The 20,080-nt window shown below is 42.2% G+C and overlaps 1 protein-coding gene and 1 long non-coding RNA gene across 2 annotated transcripts; one reads left to right on the forward strand and one right to left on the reverse strand.

Moving 5' to 3' along the window:
- The first annotated feature begins 313 nt into the window (after window positions 1-313).
- LOC130153965 (uncharacterized) lies at window positions 314-5,089 on the forward strand. The gene is made up of 2 exons (XR_008823552.1): window positions 314-863; window positions 2,088-5,089. It is a non-coding gene; the product is annotated as an uncharacterized LOC130153965 (long non-coding RNA).
- A 2,738-nt stretch (window positions 5,090-7,827) lies between these two features.
- Window positions 7,828-18,994, reverse strand: CD28 (CD28 molecule). The gene is made up of 4 exons (XM_056349477.1): window positions 18,790-18,994; window positions 12,666-13,019; window positions 12,288-12,406; window positions 7,828-9,356 (listed from the first exon to the last, which is right to left on the reverse strand). The coding sequence occupies exons 1-4, from the start codon at window positions 18,842-18,844 to the stop codon at window positions 9,216-9,218; spliced, it is 669 nt and encodes a 222-aa protein (XP_056205452.1). The 5' UTR covers window positions 18,845-18,994; the 3' UTR covers window positions 7,828-9,215.
- Window positions 18,995-20,080: the final 1,086 nt, after the last annotated feature.

The following is a 20,080-nucleotide window of genomic DNA, read 5'->3' on the forward strand; positions in this document are numbered from 1 at the left end:
AGCACCATGCCTCTGCTTCCCTCTTGGTTTCTTTTTTTCATTTTTAATCTCCTCAAGCAGGGACTGGCACATCACTCCTGCCTGTGTCACATGTATAGTCTGTATATGTCACAACTTCTAGCCCAGCATAGTGCCAGCCCAAGTGCTTTCCAGATGATACCCTAGCAGAGATGAAGCATGGAGAGGCCAGGCAGGATGAGCCCACTGGTTCCAGGTGGGGGAGGAGGGGCAGATGAGTGCAAGCCAGCGTTCACAGTGATGATGAGTCACATAGGTATGCACAGTAAGCGGCCCTCCCAACACCCGTGACATCCTTTGCACTGCCTCTTGGTTTCCTGTTCCCAGTGCAAAAACGGTTTGCTTTTAGCAAGTTAAACCTGTTGGTTCCCTGTATTTACCCCCTGCCTTGGATCCTTCAGCATTTTGCTGTGCCTTTTCAATCTGCATGGGTCTGAGATCCTAAACTTGGAGAGATTACAGAGTGAACTCACTCTAACCCTCTAACCGATCTGAGGATGATACTCAGCTGCTAGTACTCATGCCATTCAACAAGAGGCAGCACTGGATTGATCAGTGCCTCAAATTTCACAGATCTTTGGTTCTGATAATTTTCTTGTGCTGTTGTCTAGTTAAAAGTGCGAAACATTAGTTTGTTGACCCAGATTGCAACCCAGTATTTACATGAGGGAAGAAGACACTCCCACAGCAAATTGCACAGATGTGCAACTTCCTCACACAACTAATGATACGAACATCAGCTGGCTTCCTCCCCTCAGTAAACGGACACAAGAACCTGTTGTTTGCAAGAACAAGGAATTAATCATTATTGACCAAGCATTCATTATGGCAGCTATCAAGAACAAGTGAGTTTAATTTTTGTAAAGAGGTCTGTTTAGTGGGGAAGGTGAATGTTGTATTTTGCACTTGGGTGAGAAGGATTAGTCAAGTCCTTGGTTTGCTTGGGCTGTAGCTGGGGCACAAGAAGAGTGCAGCATGCGCTCTTGCCTGATGATTAGAACAGCTAGCAGAGTCACAGGGAATCCACTCTCTGATCTGCGGTCAAAAAGGGATGGTCATCAGTATTTGCACTGAGTTTAGTGATAAAAGGGAGAATCTTATTAATATATTTCAAATACAGGGCTAGAGCAAATTATAGCAAATTTGAAGCTGGAGGAAAGTCTTATTTTTAAATACAGGCAGTCTAAATTTATAGTTTTTCATTTTTCTGATACTTCTTATATCTCGGAGACTAATGAGTTGGCCCAGGCACGTCAGCACACAGACAAGTCAAACATCATTAATCTAAAAGTATCTTAGGCCCAATGAGCATACTGTGCTTGATGTGCAATCCAAGACACATGCTCACTGGCTTTTTTTCTATTTTACTTTTACATAAATACATAATGACAGGGAGAAAAGACAAAAGCTCGCATCTGTGTTTGTACAGTGGTTTGTATGTATATACACAAAGTATCCCTCGGTAGATCCAATGTAGGAGATGCCTATGCTTTCAATCTCTCTTAAAATAGTGCTTTCTGTGCAATATATGCAGCAAGCAGTGTTTAACTGTGCACAGACATTCACTCTGTCACAGACAGAAACATGCAAGCACAAAAGAACCACATCTTCTACATCTTCTGCACAGACACTAATACTCATGTCATGGGTGTTGACCCAGGGCTTCCAGCTTCTGCTAACATCCTTCAATAGCAGCCTAAACAAAATGTTCTTCTGTAAATTGATTGCACAGCAGATAGCTTTTCTTGTTGCAAATCTCCATAGCTCAGCAGATGGGAGGAGAGCGGAGGGAAAATCAAACTCTCTGCCCTGGGAGCCAGGCTATCAGTGATTTACAAATGACCCTGGTGATCTGCAATCATTCTGGGCACTTCCTATTGCTCAAGCCCCTCTGCCTCTCTCTCTTGCATTCTCTTTCAGCATAATAAAGCTAAGGAAATCCAGGAGGCTGAATGCAGTGCTGCAGATTAGTGACAGGAAGGAAACTGGATATGCACCAATTAAGATCATTTGCCTTCTCTGATCTGCAGATGTTTTTCTCTCAGAAATGCAACTTCTTTTTTTTGCAGGTGACACCCACACATCTCCTTCACTTACTGGCGATGATAATAAAGGAGATAAACAACTGGAGCTCATGCAGTTAGACTTAATCTTTGTATGTCATCGTCACCAAGCAAAGCCACAGCAATAGGAAGGCAGAGCTGTTCTCTGCTGCTTGTTTCTAACTGACATTTCTTCACCAAGTTGCTCATGTAACCTGTGGATTCTTTGAACTTAAATTTGCGCCTGCTGTCTTTCACAGTGCATGGGTACTACCATGCAGGGCTGAGCTGCAGCACTACATCCTCCGCCTATACCCCGGTTGTTATTTTGCCTCTGCCTTTGTGGTCTGAAGTCGGATTGCAGAACTACAACAGAAACTCCTTAATAAAAATTAAAAAAAAAAAATAGTAACAAGAAAGGAATACTCCGATTTTAAAACCTTATAGTACAGGTTAAATGTAGAACATGTAAGTAAGCAATTCTTTACTTCAGAAAGGAGAAAAAGGCAGAAATAAGGGTATTTTTATAATCTTTTCTGGTTAAGTATATATGCATAGTTATTTTGACTTAAATCACAGGAAATAACCGCAGAACCTTCATCCTTCCAAGGGCTGCTTTTACTGAAGGAAATTCACTGGAGCTACAGTCCAAACTAATGCATTTTTCTTACTGCTGGAGAGAAGCCCTGGAGTTGCTTAACTTGACTTTTCCTGCAGTCAGCCCTTCATCCATCCTGCCTTTCCAGCCTGCTGTGGTTGCTTGGCCATTGCCCTTGGAATATAATTTTCTGCCTTCATTTCAAGAGTTTCCTGGGACTCAACAGTGCACCCAAGTCCACACACAGGACCTAACCTGGCTTTCATCATCAATGCAGCTAGTTTCTCATTGATGCCTATGCAGTAAAAAGTACTCTTTGAGGCAAGGGCTAGGGTGTTTTTAATACTATTTCTAGTATATGGCCAGGGAGAGGCAGGAGCCTGCGCTGTGCAGTGCATCCTGCAGCTGGTTTGTTCATTTCCATTCCCTGAGGGGCTGTTCTAGAGTTTCACTGAAGTGGTTTCAGAGTGGTTTCTCCTTTAACCCCTTTCACTTCTCGCCTCCTTAGGGGTGGATTGCTCCATCACGGGGCTGGTCTTGAAAGCAGTGTCAACATTGTGTGTCTGCATCAGGCAAAGAGGCTATGCCCTTGCTGTCCAATTCTGTATCTTCATAGTCTCACACTTTCTTGTTAAGATAAAACATTGGCATTACTCTAGCATTCTGCTAATGAGTGAAAAAGCTACACAAGATAATGCTCCCAAAGATGACATTCCACCCTGGACTTCAGCCTCTGTCCCTGTGCATCAGGAGCCAATGACCTATGCAAACAGAGAAAAAATATCCTTTCTCTAGCCAGTTTTGATTTGGCTGGGGAAGGCTGAGAAGCCCAGGAAGAAACAAAAGCAGCTTACTTCGTCATCTTCATGAGAAAAAAATAAACAGCTCTCATCTTGACCACTGGTGTTTGAAGATTAAAGTAGCCCAAGGGCTGTCACAGGCAGCAAGCATAGCAGGAAAATTAGTTCATTCTGACTCACAACAGAGTGATCTAATTTAATGGGGCACTGACAAGGCTGTCGGGCATTAATTTAGCTATTATCTAAGTTAGCCTGATTGATGGTTGTGTCCTGCTAGAGTCCTCCATGCAAGGGGCTTGAGATGTCACTCCAACTCTGTACCTGCAGTGGTGCCAGCGGAGCGCCTGCTCCGACGGTACCTGGGGCCTCTTGCTGCAAGGGAGCGGAGCAGCATCTGTCAGCAGCGTATGCTCAGAGGGGCAGGCAAAGTCCCTGCAGACAGGGAAAAAATGCAATTATAATTAAAGAGTCACTCCGGTCACACAAGAGGGCAGAAGAGAGGCTGGATAGGAAAGCTGCCTTCTGGCGTTTCCTGCCTTTGATTTCTTAATTTTGCAACGTGATCTCTTTTCTTTTAAGGTACTTTAGTATGTAATTTCTTAAGCTTCTTTATTTTAGAGCAAAAGGATTTTGTAAAAAGACTATTTGATCCTCCTACCAGATTGAAACCACTATGTGAATTTCCACAGAACTGTAGTGTTACAAATTGCTTGTTTGTGTCTTTGTTTTTGCTGGTTAGGGAGTAATCTTTCCTGACTGAAAAACTGGAGTTGTTCCAGCCCATGAAAACATTTCAACCTGATGCAGAATAGTTCCCTTGAAGGAATAAAAAAAACCCAAACCAAACCAGTGAGGAAAAGAAATAATGTGGCCACCTAATGATATAATGGCTAGGAAAACTGGCATTTGAAAATTCCCGGTCATTTCAATGGTCAGATGAATGAGACAGAGCCAGCTCCCCAGAACTGAAGTGCTCCTGTTAAGTGTATGGGTCCTGAAAATACAGTTACATTTCATTTTTATTAACAATAAAAAGGAGAAAAAGTAAGAACCTGCGCCTTGATCCTGGAGATCCAGTAAAAAAAAAGAACAAACCAACAAAACCCAAAAAAACCAACAACAAATGAAAACCACCGTGAATTTGAGACCATTCAGCTTTTTGTCTCTTTGTAAATGAGTTTGTATGAAATTGGCAGCCTCCTAATACTTTGTCAGCCAAATTGGCTACATCAGACTATCTGCATGCCCTTGAGGCTGGAATAGTAACATACTGTAATGTGATGCTCTAACAAAAGCACCTAATTGTGAAGAACAATCCATTTGCATCAAGATAAGCAGCTAGTAATGTTTCCCTCTCACAGCCACTTACAGACACTGACTTTGGCTACAAATTACTGCCTAGTGCTGTTTTCAGCCTTCCCCACTCTCTATTAGACCTTAAGAAAGCTGATGTTTTACTCATTACCCTAACCTGTTTTCTGGCTAGTGTGAGTGACTAACAAAATTATGTCTTAGTCTGTGATTCATCTTGAATAAAAGTATTTTCCAGTTGCACAGCAAAAGCCTTGCTGAGAACGGAAAGATCTGATCTTCAGCGCTGCAGCCTTTGCTTGTGTGCTCCTAAAACTCAAGCTTTTTGTACCATGTCATTTATTAGTATCAAACATACCATCAGCAGCCAAAGTTGCTTCTGCTGTCAGGGCATGTCTACAGGCATAATGAACTTGGCAATAGCCAAAAGCCTGCTATGCACAGGAAATGAAACGTACAGAAATTAAAGGCACTGTGGGAAGCACGTGGTGTGGGATTCCCACGTGGTTGCTTGGCAGGATTGAAAATCTGAAAATGATGGGAAAAATCAAAGGGATGAAAGTCCCAGAATCCTTCAAACAAGAAAGCACGTATCTACCCAATCCCCACATGGCTCCAATCTCCTGTGGCAACTCCTTACCCCAAACTGAAGAGGAATGTGGCATACAAGACAGTCTTTGTGAAGCAAATAACTAGTCAGGGGTGCATGTGGAAGGCTGCACAATGGTGTTAGAGATTAACAAATTGAATGGATTCCTGAACTGCTGAGGCTGGCATAGGAGTGAAACTGAAAGAGGCGATATGCAAAGAAGGAAGATGTGATGTTGTTTGACAGACACCCAGGGTTCATGTTTACAGCTCCAGAAGAAAGAAGAGGCATTTTGAAAAAATCTGATAAAGGATGAGGATATTGAATTTGGGGGATTCAAACTAGAAGGAATGTCCAAGACTTTTGGCTTTAGTAAACCTGACAACCCCAATGGTAAAGGTTCAAAATACTGCAAAGATAACACAGGCTACCTCCTTGGCACTTGTCTCCTAGGGGCTTGGTTCCTGGAAGCCCAGAATAACCAGGGTGTTGTTTTGTGCTGTGCTGGAGACGTGCAGAACAGGAATCAGCGCGCAGGGGGCTGGAGCTGTGCAACCTTTGGTTGACCCCTTGCAACATATGTTGATTGCCGTTCAGATATGACGACTGCAGATCAGATGTTCATTTGACACTGAGATCCAAAAGTGGGGGGAAGGAGGATGAAAAATGAAATCACTGTTCAGCAGGATCGTATTTACATTTGAATTAAGACCTGTGTGCAAGGCAGAAAACCCCATTGATCTCTTGCTGCCCTCCATAAGGGCCAGTTTCCAAGTTCAGAGCAGCAACAGAGGGAGGTTTCTCTTTACATCATCCTGTAAACAGCTTATAGACCCCAAGGCAGGGCCATGGAGGGCCAGGGTTGTCCTGGCATGTTGTGTGTTGCCTAAAACCAGATGGAATAAATTAGGGTTGCTCTGTTTGTCATATATGCTAATCCACATATGCAGAGCCAGACTTCAGGCTTAACTGGCTTGCGTCTCTGCAAACACTTTCTTTTAGTCCCTTACAGTGGTGGATCAAAGGTGTTTACTGGTATCTCAACTCTAATAGTCTGTAATTCATATCCCTACAGTGCTTTAATACAAAGACGATATCTACTTTAACACAGTGCTGAGGCCTTTCTTGTCCTGGTTCTCCTCATTTTTTTCATTATATGTTTAGGATGTTTCCCTGTATCTCTCTCGCTTTTTGGTCAGTTGAATTAATACTTGTTCCACATGTTCTAGGACTTACTTTCCAGTATCATGTCCTGGGAGCTATCAGTATGTTTTATATATGGAAATTACAAAAGTGTTAGGGGACAGAAAGTAAATTATACTAACATTTGCTTTAGAAAGTAATACTTTCCTCTGACTAGCCTCAGGCCCAATGCATTTATTCAGGATTTAATTTAATGTATCTATTTAATAATTTTAAAAGAAGATTGCAAAAAGTATAATAAACTCTAAGGGATATAGATACAACGAAGTAGATGTATCTATATCTAAATATATACAGATGCAGTTAAACAAAGAACATTTACCCTGGTTTATGCTTTTGATACATATTTGCACTAGAAGATGCGATTTTTCACAGCGCATTGTAATCAGAGCACTTGTTAATGTTGTGTTACGCAGTGACAGCACTGGTAGATGGCGTGGAGCATGGCAAGACAGTGCCTGACGCGGGACTGCGCCCAGGCCACTGCTGTCTACCAGGAGAGGCTGGATGTCCCTGGCACAGGACCACCCACCTCCCCCCTCCAAGTGAGGAAAGAGGGGGCAAGACACTAACACACCCCCCCCCCCAGGCAGGGTGAGCAAGGAGGGCCAAGCTGGGACCATAGGGGACTGCCATGGGGACTGCCTGGCCCCTCCCCCCCCCCCGCCCCCCCATGCTGCGCAGTAAGGGGCTTTTCAGGAAAAGAGAGTAAAAAAGTTATGCGGAATAATGTCAGCCTTGGGGAATTTGTGCATGTGGGGAGGGGAAAGCAGAAGAAATAAATAAAAAGGCTTTGTTTTGAAGTTCTTCAACCCAACCATAAGCTTTTGGGTTTGCTGAACTGACCCAGAGCAAAGCTCCCAGGGGCTGCTGGGTCCCGTCCCAAATGTACAGTACTGCCTCATGGCAGTGGGTGCTCAGGCCTCACTTGCCATTGCCACTGTGGCTCTGCACCCTGCCCTGGTGGAGCTGTGCCTGGCTGCGGGGACAGCAGGCATCTCACCACTGCTCAGAGGTGGCACAGCACCCTCCAGGAACATGACTCAGAATTAATGGTTTCCTGCCCAGTCAGCAAACTCAAATAAAAACTTCCAATTTGGAAGTGCCACAGTTTTTTTCTTGGGTTAAGAAGTCAAAACAGATTGTTGTCACGCTTCCATATCTCTACTTTTGTCACCTGCCCTCAAAGAGAGAAAGGATTTTCTTATTCCAGTTTGGAGGAAAGTAAATGTTATACAATCCTAATTTTATTTCAAGGTGGGAATATGGATTTATTTCTCATTTAATTGTTTATTCAGTAGTCCCTATAAAATAAACCTCATCTCCTCAGTATGAAAAGGGATTTTATGCCAAGACATCACCAGTTACAGTTTAGGATGTCTTGCTAATGTAAACATGCTTAACTGAAAGAAAGAAGCAGGTTTTGCTAAAGCCTTTGTCCTACTCCAGCATGGAGCATTCCTGAAGAACATCGTTAGATAGAAAGGTAACATCCAGTCAACACAAAGTTCCTCAAAGTGCCCAGAGTAAGCCCTGCAGGTGGCTGAGCACTTGCAAGTCCAATTTACAACGGTGGGAATGAAGGACCTCCTCACACCCCAAAAATAGGGGCTTATAGGAAAAAAATTCAGGTGATCTTTAGTTGCTCATAACCGGACCCAGATTCTTGAAAGAGCTCTGGTACAACCTAGGTGCCAGAAGATGTGTATGAATTTTCAGGAGGACTCAGCAGAATGTCTTTTGGATAGAAACAAAAATAGAAGTAAAGCTCTCCTCAAAACCTGACCTCTGTGTCTTCTAATGCTTCCCATACAACTTTGCGTTCTGTCGCTGTAGGAGGCAAACAAAACAGAAATGGGGTTCTTCATGAAGATAACAGATCTTTCTTCCTTTCCTGTTTGTCTTGATTTTGTCTTCAGACTGATTACCTTCTCACTCTGTGGAGTTGCTTGGTCATGACTTCAAATGGCCTTATGAACATTTACAAAGTGTCCAGCCTAAGGCCTCACATGTTGAAGGTTTAGCCATTTTCTATCAGCTCGATTTGTCCTGGTGGCCCACTTGTGCCATAGCCTAATAGCTTGGGTGCCTTCTGGCTGACTTTCCCCTCTTTCTTTCAAGCATGTGTTTTGAATTCCAAATGGTGCCCTGGTCTTGTAGGGAAGAAAAGATTTATTTATTTTTTTTTTACATTTTGCCTTATTTAACAGCAACAAGAGTTGCTGAGATTTAGATATACAGGGAAGGAAATTAAGGGTTAAATCTAAGGCAGCAGTTATTGGGAAAGGTCAGAAGTTCTGCTCTTCCCAACAGCTGAGCAAAACCACAAGTGTTAGGAGGAGACCAGCTCTGAGGTCTGATGCCTTCTTTCTGTCTTACCCACTGACAACCCTCAACACAATTTGTATCTCATTTTCAGCTGTCATGGAGAACAAACCTTTTTTACTTTTCCCCTGCTTTTTTATGTTTGTTTGTGTGTTTGTTTTTTTCTTTTAGTATCTTACATCGAAGTTTAGCCAATACTTGCTACGGTGTAGGTATCCATGGTCAATAACAACAAACATGATGAGAAAATGAGAGGCTGTCCTTCCACATCCAAGAGCAAGTGACTGCCTAGAAGCACATAAGGCTACTGGTGGGTCAGCTGGTGGGTGTCACGGCTGCCAGGACCGATATGCAGTGTAGTCTCGTGTTGGTGCATAGGGTGGGTAACCCTTGTTCTTCTGGTATGGTGGATGCCGGGGAGTCATGTTCATGTAGTCACTCTGATGGTACATATTCTTTTTGGATTTTTGCTGTGGGAAAAAAAGGTGAAGAGAAGTTCGGAAACATTTCTGCAATTAGTCTGTCCTGCCTGGGGTGAACATTCAAAAAGGGAGAAGAAGAAAGGGAACAGGGATTCTTTGAGTAGAGGGGGTTTGCCTGTTAATAAGACCTGAGACAAGTTAATAATGGATTTGATTAATTTTTCCTTCTTTGAATTAACAAATTGTCTCACCCAATGCTCATATTAACTGCTGACAGTTCTGGCCCTAGGTCCTCATTCAGGGAAGCAGGCATATTTATAAGGCAGCCTCAGGTTTAAATACCTTTACAGAAGAATTAGGAAACATGTTCTCATAAAATAATCTATGGAATTTGCCCAACCTGAATGTAAGTCTCCAGCTTATCTGCTGAGAGATTTACAGTGTTAGTTCTCCAGGTAAAGGAATGCTTCAAACCAAGGATACAAACTGATGCCTCTCACCATCAATTCTCAGCTGTGGAATGACTCAGCAGAAGCAATACAGTCTGAGCAGTGAAGACTGTCCTCATTTATTAGGAGGAAAAAATAAATTAGCTTAACTCAAATGCAAAAAGAGCAGGAAAAATGATCCCAGGCTGTGTATATCATGATTTGCCTACCGTTTACAGCAGTAACACACAATGTATATGTTGTTCTGAGCCTTCCTTCAAGGGGCAAAAGAATCAGAGATTATATTAATCTTTTATTTGTCTCACTGTCTGGGCCTCAAAAAAATCATTTTCACTGTTGAATTCCTGCCTTATAATGCCCCTGTGAGACAGGGGAAGCATCATCGCTTTCAGAAATCAGAGCAACAGAAGACAGGTGAAATAATTTGCCTGTAATCACAGAGGAAGTTTGTGGCTACAGCATTTGAACCTCTCCTACAGGCTGCACACAAGGTTGGTGGTTTGCATAGCTTTAGACTTTATTGATCAGGGTCTAGATAAAGTGCTTCCATGCTTTTTTCCTTGATGCTGATGTTACTTCTTTTCAATCTCCTTTTCACTGAAATTTCATTCCTATGTACATAAATATTTGCATGTGATGCAATATACTTGTGATGCTGTGGAATTGGAGGTTTGCATTAGCAAATCTGATGGCTGAATTGTGCTGTACACGCAGAATGGGGCAGTTACTATGAAACTTTTAAGCTTTTTTATGTTAATGTTTTATATACATTCAACACCTTGCATATATAAGTTACATACTGTTTAAGTCATTCAACGCAGTTGATGCACGTAAATCATTGGAAACAAAAGCTTTACCTGTATATGTTCGTCTCTGTAATATAGGATTTTCAATTCACCTAAGAGGTAATTTTGCATGGGAGAAAGACATTTTGCTAGCATGAGTGCGTGCTGGACTATTACAGGATCAAAGACTGGCACTTTCAGAAAGGAAAGTGGTTTTCCTCCAGGGAAGGCAGAACTGTATGAGGACAGAAAAATTTTCAGCTGCTTTCAGGAACTCAAGTGAAATAGGCTTGCCATGGCTGTCAAGTATCAGATTTTAGGACCTTATTTTACAGTTCACAGTGTCTTCTAGGTAGCTGTATTTACATTCAGCAACACTCTAAATACACCCACACTCAGAGTGCATATTGTCAGGAGAATACCACCAGCAGTGATAACAGCAGGTAATAACAGATGCTGTAAATGGCACACATCGCAGTGCAGCCTTGTCACTCTTGCTGGGGGCAGACATGTTAGCAAAGTGCGTAGCCATTGGGTACCAAACAAATATAGCAGAGAGAAAATGGTTCAGATTGTAAATGACCGATTTGAAGCTACAGTATCTCACCAGACGCAGCCACAGTAGCTCAGCACTGAAATACCGGCAGCTGTTCTGCTGTAATCCTCTCAGCTCTCCTAGGCATCAGCCTCTCCAACAAGGCACAAAGAAGGACCACTTAACCTGCCTTTTCCTATGGCAATGCCCTGTTCGATTGTTTTCCATTAGAAAGAGACTTCTATTGAGCAAGTGTATTTTTAGGAAACATTTAACAGATCTCAAGCTTCAGCTAGCAGTGACCGTGGCTTTCTGTATACCTGCAACATTTAACATTAGTCAGGGACTTTGGGGCCTTTTTGCAGGCTACCTTGTAATGTGATGAAAATCGCCATTTAACAACAAAGATACAAGGAAAAGGCAGAGTATAAGGAGCAGAGTTCTCTACCGTTATTGTTCGAGTCCTTCCCAGATGGAGTAAGTAGTGTAAATCAGCTCTAGGAGATCACAATCCTAAGACTTGTCTAGGAACACATTCCTCTGCTACCTCTGCATCACGCCTCACTCTCTCTTCACTCCAGCAGGCAGAACTGAACATGGCCTGGGCCAGCCAACTCTCCAGAGAGATTAGAAAGCAAAATAGTAAGCTGTAAGACTGTCTCGGCTTTCTTAGGGTGAATGTACAGAGGCAGATGAGGGACTACTGAGATCTGGTGCTCCTCTTCCCTTGCAGTCAAGCTGCCAGAACTAGTGGGTACTCGGGGGAATTGCTGGCTATGGTGCAGATGGTCTTGGGCCAACTGAGGGCTCCCTAAAGATTGTTTTACTGTAGGAAAGCTCCTTCTGTCAGTTTAGTGTTAAAGGGTTTTGCCAGGAATGTTTGTAGTGCTAGATTTCCATGACAGGGACAATTGGCAGAACTAGAGGCAGCGTCCCAGTATTGCTGGTGTGCAGGGCACTGCCAACACTACGGCATTACTAATTGCTTAAGGACTCTACTGCAGAGGCCTGACTGTCCACCTGGAGAGCATCTGGTGTTTCAGCTCTTTTGGGGCATAGCATGGGTGTGCACATATAGCTAGGGTGGAGAAGCACTGTGATCCTGTGGCGAGGGGTATCAGTGAGTTTGTGGTAAACATGGCAAGTGTAGCCTAAGAAATGAACCAGGGGCAAAGAGTATATAGAGCAAAGGAAAACAGTGGTTTCTTACCCAGTGGTTAATAAAAACTGTGGTTATTAGCATACTGTAGAAAGTAAGAACTCCAGCCACTGCCACCATAATCCACAATGACATTTCAGACTGAGGCTCTTGTGTTTGGATGGGTGTTTCTTTAAGGAAAAGAACAAAGAGAACTTTTAAGTATATGAAAGCAAAAACCTCAATCTCTGCTTATATACTCCTTGTTCCAATGCACCATTTGTATTAATCATAATTTTAAAATGTGTTCTTCGGGACATCAGGAGCAGGAATGTAGTTTTACCAAGCCACCCAAATTTTTTTTTTTTTTAAGGAAACAAACTGCCTCAAGGCATCATGTAGGGAGTGTGTATAGGGAGGATACTGGCATACAGAGATTTCCCAGCTTACCTTTCACGTGAATGACGGTTCCATTGCTCTTCTCATTGTAGACATATGGGGGTGGATACATGGCCTCTATTTTGCAGAAGTAGATGTCAGTCTGGTTGGCATTCATATTCCAGAGATTGAAGATTACTTTGTCTTTATCATGAATCCCCTCGCAGTTGAATTCTTTATTTGAATTACTGCTAATTTTGGTTGTGTTCCATGAAATAAAGCAAACTTCAACTGCACTGTTTGTTCCTTTGTGCAGTGAAGCTCGAAATTCCTTCCCTGTTCCATTGTATGTGTAGTTGCAGACTAGAGTTGCAGTTTTGTTAGCTACGGTGAGGAAAGGATGCTGAGCCACTAAAATCTTGTTTTCTGGAAGGCAGAGGAGGGGAGAAAGTGAGAAAAACACTTGCTTATAAAATACAGTATGAGACTTCAGAACCACACATCCTCCCTTGCAACTCTTCTCCATATCTCCTCTCTACTGCTGACACTCCCTACTGGGGAGTATGTAACCACCAAGCTGCAGAAGCAGTTTCTCACAGGAGCTCTTGTTGCAGCAATCCCCCTCTATGTAAATAATTACATAGTCACTAGGGGAGACTGTGAGGTCAGGAGTGTTTTTCTTCAGTCAGAACACTAGTACAGAAAGTGGCCCATGTGATTGGGATTTAAGGTCAGGGCTCAGAAAGCTACTCTGTGTGTTTGTGCATGCGTGGATACGTAAGACCACCTTAGTCTATCCTTTCCTTAGCAAGCAGTTTCCCAGGGGACATTATGGAGTGAAAACACCGTGAATTAAATGCTTAGTTTAGCAGTCAGATAAGAGAGTATCATATATACACTTGCTTTTTAATCCAAGGGCAGACTTGAATAGTTTGCAAGTGGATTTGTCGAACAAATTCAAGGGTCTGGACCTTGGATGATGAGCACTAAACCCACTAAACTAAACTGTTATCATGTTAATGTAAAATAAGTAATTTCTCTAGCTAGCAGCTGTAGTAGATTCCTAATCTCTCAGCGGGCTCAGGAGCTGACTAATTTGACACTGCATTGGCACTTAGCACTCAAGTGGCCTGCAAAAAACATGTCACATGAATGTATAACTCAATTTGAATTGACCAGACTGATACATAAACAGGAAATGTTTTCTGACATGTAGACCTCTGTGCTACCATCTGCCAAACAATGAAACACTGCAAGGACTATGCAGAAAGACTTCCAAGAAAGTCTTCCAAGAAAAATCATCCTGTACAAATAAGGCCCTATTTTTCAAATGATGACCAGTAAGAGGAGGAAAGTTTTGGCTTTTAAGCTAGGAACTTGCTAGAACTAAGGACAGCCCTTTTCTGTGTGTATATGACTCTGTAAGTCTTCATGCAAACTCAACTCATATGACGTCTTAGTAGCCTTTTTTAAATCCCTGAGAAATGCTGTGGTTGTGAGAATGAGAATTGTACCTCTTGTCCTCAAAATCTGCTGCAGAACCTGTATTCTTTCTACTTAGTCCATGTAATGAGACTTAAAAAAGGCTAGTAAGGGAAACGGAGTGGGAAGGCAGCCAGATCCAGAATGCCCAGAAAACAAGTATTTCACCATGTTTAACAATATTTAGGACCAAATGGCTAAATTTAGTGTGTTCACACCTGCATAAGAAGATGGAGTTCCCCAGACTATTGAGTAGGATACTTCTCTGGCATGAAGGTAATCCAGGGAGTAAACACAAAGAGATGCATGAGATGGTCAAGACTAGTGGTAGGGTGTGGGCAGTAAAAGCAAGCCATGGCTAGCAGGTCCCCAGTTACCAGCCCAACCCATGAAACTGCTGAAGTTGTTAATTTTCTCACTGAAAGTCTTGTTTACCGGTTCTTTCCTCTCATAACAGCAGGAAGACACGAGCAGGGAATGCTCTACTGCCTCATCTTTAGCAGAGAAAGATTGCAGTCCATACTCCTTGTGTCTCTTTGTTCAACATAGTATGAGGAGAGGAGCAGAGCTCATCACAGCTCTGAAATCCCATGTTTGCAGGGAACCCAAACACTGTGAAACTTTGTTTTGATGAAGGATGGACATATCCAGGCTTTTGAGCAGAAAGAGACACGGATCATTGAGTCGTGGAACTGAGTGCCAGATTAATAACAGACAAGGCAGGTTTCTACTTGAGGTTCTGCCTGTGGTGAATTTTCATCGAAATGAAGACATTTCAGCAAAACATTTCAGTTTCATCGAATCAGCATTTTCCGACAAAAGCTCTCGCATAGGCTTATAAGGCATTCTAGTAAGGGGTGAGGTTTGGATTCCACCCCTTTAGACAAGGTATTTGATTGTATTTTTGCTGGCCAGAAAATTGATCTTTGACGTAAGTGACAATGTGCAAGTCCGTGGTAGAATTGTTCTACCTCTTGGATTTATGGTGCGGTCTGCTCTCTTGGTATGTAGGCTGAGTGTTGATAACCTAGCCCATGCTGTTCATGTTGGGATGTAGGGTAGCTGAAGAGTGGGAAAAAGTTATCCTGGATCATTAAACGAAGGCCACTTCGTTTTAAGCTAAGCACCCAAAACCAGTTTTCACAAAGTGGCTCTACTTGTTCAAATCTAAATTGAGGTAGATCTTTTTATTTTTCATCTATAGGAACCAATTAGCACCATGTGAATTTGTTGGGCTGCAAGGCCAGTAGAGGCAAGGCAGGCTTAATCCACAAGGTATGTTAGACAGGCTGTTGTCATCCTCTTCCTCCTCCCAGTTTAGGGGGTTTTTTTAGTTGAAGAAAGTCAGTCATGCCAAAATGTATATTCGTTGCATGGGGAAAACCGAGTAAGGCCAAACATCCTTTACTTCATTTGTGATCTGAATAGGATTTAATTAGATTCTTAGTAGGATCTGGACCATTCTGAGCAGACATGGGCTGAGGCTGCTTTTGCCTTCACAGACACAGTTCTTCTCGTGTCGCTTTGTGTTTGTTAAAATGGTGAAACTCTGAAACATTTAGTATGTGTTTCCATTAGTGTATGCTTTCCCCTAAATAGGGTTATGATTGCCATTCCCAGAGCTGTGTTCAGTCATGCTGCATAGTAATAAATATCTATATCTTGGCTTTAGCCAGCCAAGAAAATGGCAGATATGAAAAATAATTGTCTACAGTTTCAAAAAGCTGTGAAGTCTAAAAATGTAAAATCATTTCAGTTAATGTACACAGACTGCAAGCTTTCTCAGGTTCTTAGGATTTCTGTGCACTGGTGTGTAAGATCTCTGAGTTTCTCAAGCATTTTTATACCTTATTTGTAATGCTAGACATTTGTTATAATCACATGTAAGTTTTTTTGCATAATGAATTAAAAAATGCTATCCATATATAATATCCATAAAATACTGACTCTAATCATGGACCACGATGCAAGCAAAACTTCATTGAGGTTTTTTTTCCTTTCTTTCTTATTTGCCAAGAAAGTGAAATAGAGTTGACAAAGTATGGAAAATAACTATTTTGAGGTATTTTTTTCCAGAGCTTTCCATGAATCATCATCAACTTTGGAAAAAAATATTCTGCTAAAAATATTTTGTACTCTTCTTTTTCTCTTTTCCATGCCAGTTGACTTCAAGAAGCTATTTGCCAGAGCAAGGAATCTGGGATAAGTTGGTATTTCTATAAGCACAGTAAAGAAAAGGCTCACTTAAGTCCCTTGGGGGACAGGGGAAAACCTGAAAGAGTTTATTTAATCCAAACACAGAAAGACACACAGCTATGTTATAAACAAAGCTATTCCATTTTTGCTGCTGTTGATCTGTTGTTCAATTACCTTTGCTCTTCTTTCCCAGATACAAGGGTCTTTCTCTTTTACTTCGTTTTTAGATCACCCAGGGGTGTGTGACATGCAGCTGGAGGGCTCTGCCCCTTCTAGCTGTTAAAGACTTGCTTTCTGCTGATCTTTCCTACTTTGATGCCGGTACTGCAGGAAGCATAGTACTGCCTAAAGCCCAGGTGACACTTTTGCTTTAATCAAACCCAGTGTGAGCATGGGGTTTTTTCTTGTCAGTTGGTGATTTTTTTTTTTTTTTATAACAAGAATTTGTAGATTTCATCCTAATCTTGGTTAACCTTGCTTCATACATCTTCTGTATTCTGATAACCTTAGTGGGTTAGAGGCTGATTTTAACACTATAAGCCAGAAGGTTATATGGGTAGTAAAAAGTTGAGGTTGTTTGTGGTACACTGCAGTGGGAACCCACTTATACACTTACTTGACAAAATACATGGGACAGGCAACCTAATCTAGCTGCCGCTCTGGCAGACCATAGCATGGTAATGATTTAGCCAAAAAAAAAGGGGTGCAAGGACAACCTTTGTAAACGTTAGTGTTTCTGCAAAAAGGAAATGAACAAATTGACCTTTTAAGTCCCTTTCCATGATTCAAACTCAACCTGCAGCACTTACTGGTACAGTCTAGCAACAGCAGAACGGGACAAATTCTATTGTCTCCCCCAAAACACAAATACCTGAGGCCTATAATACACTCTGTGGCTTGAGGAAATCTTGCAGGGTTTTGACCTGCCTTAACGTTTTCTGTTTACTAAGGATCAATCCTCTCAATTAAAATGAAGAGAAGAGGTGGAGAAAAAATGTGAGAAAAAGACGAGGGCCCCAGGAAGCAAGTGACCTCATGTGCTTCTCTTTAAGCAGTTGAACAGTCTCCATGAAGCTATTGGAGATTCAACTTCTTCATGCAAAGTGTATAAATGTCTATAGAGTCGTGGCATTAACCCCTATGTCTGATAACCATACACTGTACTTTATTTTGCCGCAGTTCAGAAGAGTCACTTAAAAGCTGTTCACACCTCATGGAAATGTTTTTAAAACTGTTAACCCACTGCTGATACTTATCCCCTCCTGGAATCAGTGTCTTCTCTGACAACCCAAGGGCCCACTGTGGAAATAATTATGATATTGCAAACACAGAATTATAAACATGGGAAAAGGACAAGGAAGAGAAAAACCCTGTGATCTCTTAAAGAAATGTAGATTGTGGTGTCAGGCAAATTACAATGCCTTCACTAAGGAAAAGAATTATCGAAAAATAAGGCAGAAATAAGGAAAAAGTAGATTCAGTTGTATCTCCCATATTGGAAAAAACAACTCTCTAAATATATTCTATATGTGAAAAGTTTTGTACTGGAAAACAGATTTTTGTTCCTCTCTGTAACTTCCCTATAAAATACAAAACACTGCTATTTGGGGAAGACCCAATAACAACAGTTCACAGGCCAGCAGTTTGAAAAATTATCTGTCTCGAGATTATCAAGATTATCAAGACTAGCCATCATCCCTTGCTTAGCTTTGCATTTTGATGTACCCTTGGAAAGACGTGTTAACTCTGAACATACGAACACTGCATCAGCAAGACAACACCAAGGCAAAAACCTCAGCCACAACAACTGAAGGTTTAGAAAAATTCACTAAGACTCAGGATCTCAAAATCACAAATAAACATTTTTTGTTGTTGACGATCTTTTCAGAAAGAAGCTAGATATCTAGTAAATATCAACAAACTACTAAACAATGCAAAAATCAGAAACTCGGCAATTCCCATCCTCCCATCGCTGAGCTCAGTAAGCAACTCTGCTTTTGGTCCTTCTATTTGCTAGAGGATGTGGGTGGGCTCAGCTCTGGAGCCCATCATGCTGAGCCAGGCCTGGTGGGACCTGGAGCTTCACCCAGGAGACTTGGGGGTGGTGGAGAGGCTGCCCCCAGGGAGGGACTGGCTGGCACCAGGTCTGCTCAGCCCCTCTGCCCCCCAGGAGAAGGCACTTGAGAACAAAATTTATAAAGCCTGGATGGAAGGAGAAATAAACCCCTCTGTCTATGCATGCAATTTTTCAATGAATCTAAAACCAAGTCAAATTAAAAGAAAGTTCTTGGGTCTTATTTTGGAAGAGATAATCGTGGCAGGAGAAAAATCAGCCTTTTAGTTATATCGAGTTGATCCATGCGTAGCCTTAGCAGCATGCTCTGTCTCTCCTCTTTCATCCAAACAGAAGAGTAATTTGTGCAAAAATAATTCAGAGCTATATTAGACCTTCTCTCCCTTGATGATCAAAGTAAGAAAAAATAGTGGAAAAGATTGAAATGTGAGGGGGTTTTGTTACCTGTTACATCAGCAGTGGGGATGAAGCAGAGCACCACGAGGATCCCCAGCAGCATGGTGCTAATGGTGGGCCCAACGCCCTGTCCCCACCCCCTCCAGGCACTGCCACGTCTCCCAGGGCCCCGCGCCACCAGCCTTTCTTCCCTGTGGGGCCAGGCTGCACCTTTGGTTGCTCACATAATTTCTCTCCTCCTCCCTCCGCAGCACATGATACACAGCCAAGTGAAACCGCTGTAATGGCAATGCTCGAACAGGAAGTTAAATTGTTTGATGACTTCAGCCTTAGGAAGTTGCCTCTGCAAAGCTCGGCAATGCTTGAAAGGAGTGGAAGCCCACCTTTCAAAACAGGGACTCTCATCCCCGTATTGCAAGAAGTGTGCTTGTGTCTGGGGCTCCGCAGGGTTGCTCCTGTCAAGCAGAAATGGACTTCCCTGGATGTGCAGCTCTGTTTCTTTGCCAAGAGTACCTACAGACATACGCTGTTCCCATCATCACGATAGAAGCAAATAGCAGTTTCCAAGTTCCTGGTGGCTAAACCTGGCCCCTCAGAAAGTTGTGTGGTCAGGAAGCTCCATCTCTCCTCACCTATAGGAGCAGAAACCTTCCTCTCTTGGCATGCTGGCTTGCTTCTGCCTGCCTTCCCAGCCCCTGGGAATGCTGACGTGTTTTGGCAGTAGATGATCTAAGTTTGTTCATTTTCATTTTTCTGCGTCTGCTTGCCACCTAAATGCAGACCAAATGGTGCAAGAGATAGTAATTCGGTATACCTCCCCTTTTTTGAAAATAAAAATTAAAAAAAAATATCCCAAATTATGAATGAGTGCAACTGTAATGCAATTGATGTCTAGACAGAGGCAGTATGCAGCAAGCGTACTTCTCAATCAGTGCTTTCACTACAGGTCTTCTTATTTAAAGTTCTCTTCAATTCACCTAGTAAATGCTCACTCTTCTTAGCCCTGCAAGCTCACTTCTCCCCTTGAAACAGCAGGATTGTAAGAGCCAGTTAATGGTATTTATAACTGTGAGGAACTCTGGTTTTTAACTATTTACTTTTGTCCACCAAAGTAGAAATAATTAACTGTATCAATGCCTGTCATTATCTGTGATTAATTTGAGAGAAAAGGAGAGGTGTTTAGCAAGAAGACTTTCAAGAAAATTGGGCTTTTGTAGAAAGGGATGGGAAGAGCCATTAACTGTTCTTTTCCCTTAGTAGCTGAGGTCTTTAGGTCATGTTTTATCAGAAATTACGTATACAATCTAAGAAGAGTTTTAGCTAATATATCCATTTGCAG

This window comes from Falco biarmicus, chromosome 8, assembly GCF_023638135.1.
Source record: "Falco biarmicus isolate bFalBia1 chromosome 8, bFalBia1.pri, whole genome shotgun sequence".
Taxonomy (NCBI): domain Eukaryota; kingdom Metazoa; phylum Chordata; class Aves; order Falconiformes; family Falconidae; genus Falco; species Falco biarmicus.

Coding starts and splice junctions, on each gene's coding strand:
- CD28 (XM_056349477.1), bottom strand. CDS start 18,844: ATGCTGCTGGGGATCCTCGTGGTGCTCTGCTTCATCCCCACTGCTGAT. Junction 13,020..18,789: donor CCCCACTGCTGATGTAACAG/GTAACAAAACCC, acceptor TCTGCCTTCCAG/AAAACAAGATTTTAGTGGCT. Junction 12,407..12,665: donor AACCGTCATTCACGTGAAAG/GTAAGCTGGGAA, acceptor TTTTCCTTAAAG/AAACACCCATCCAAACACAA.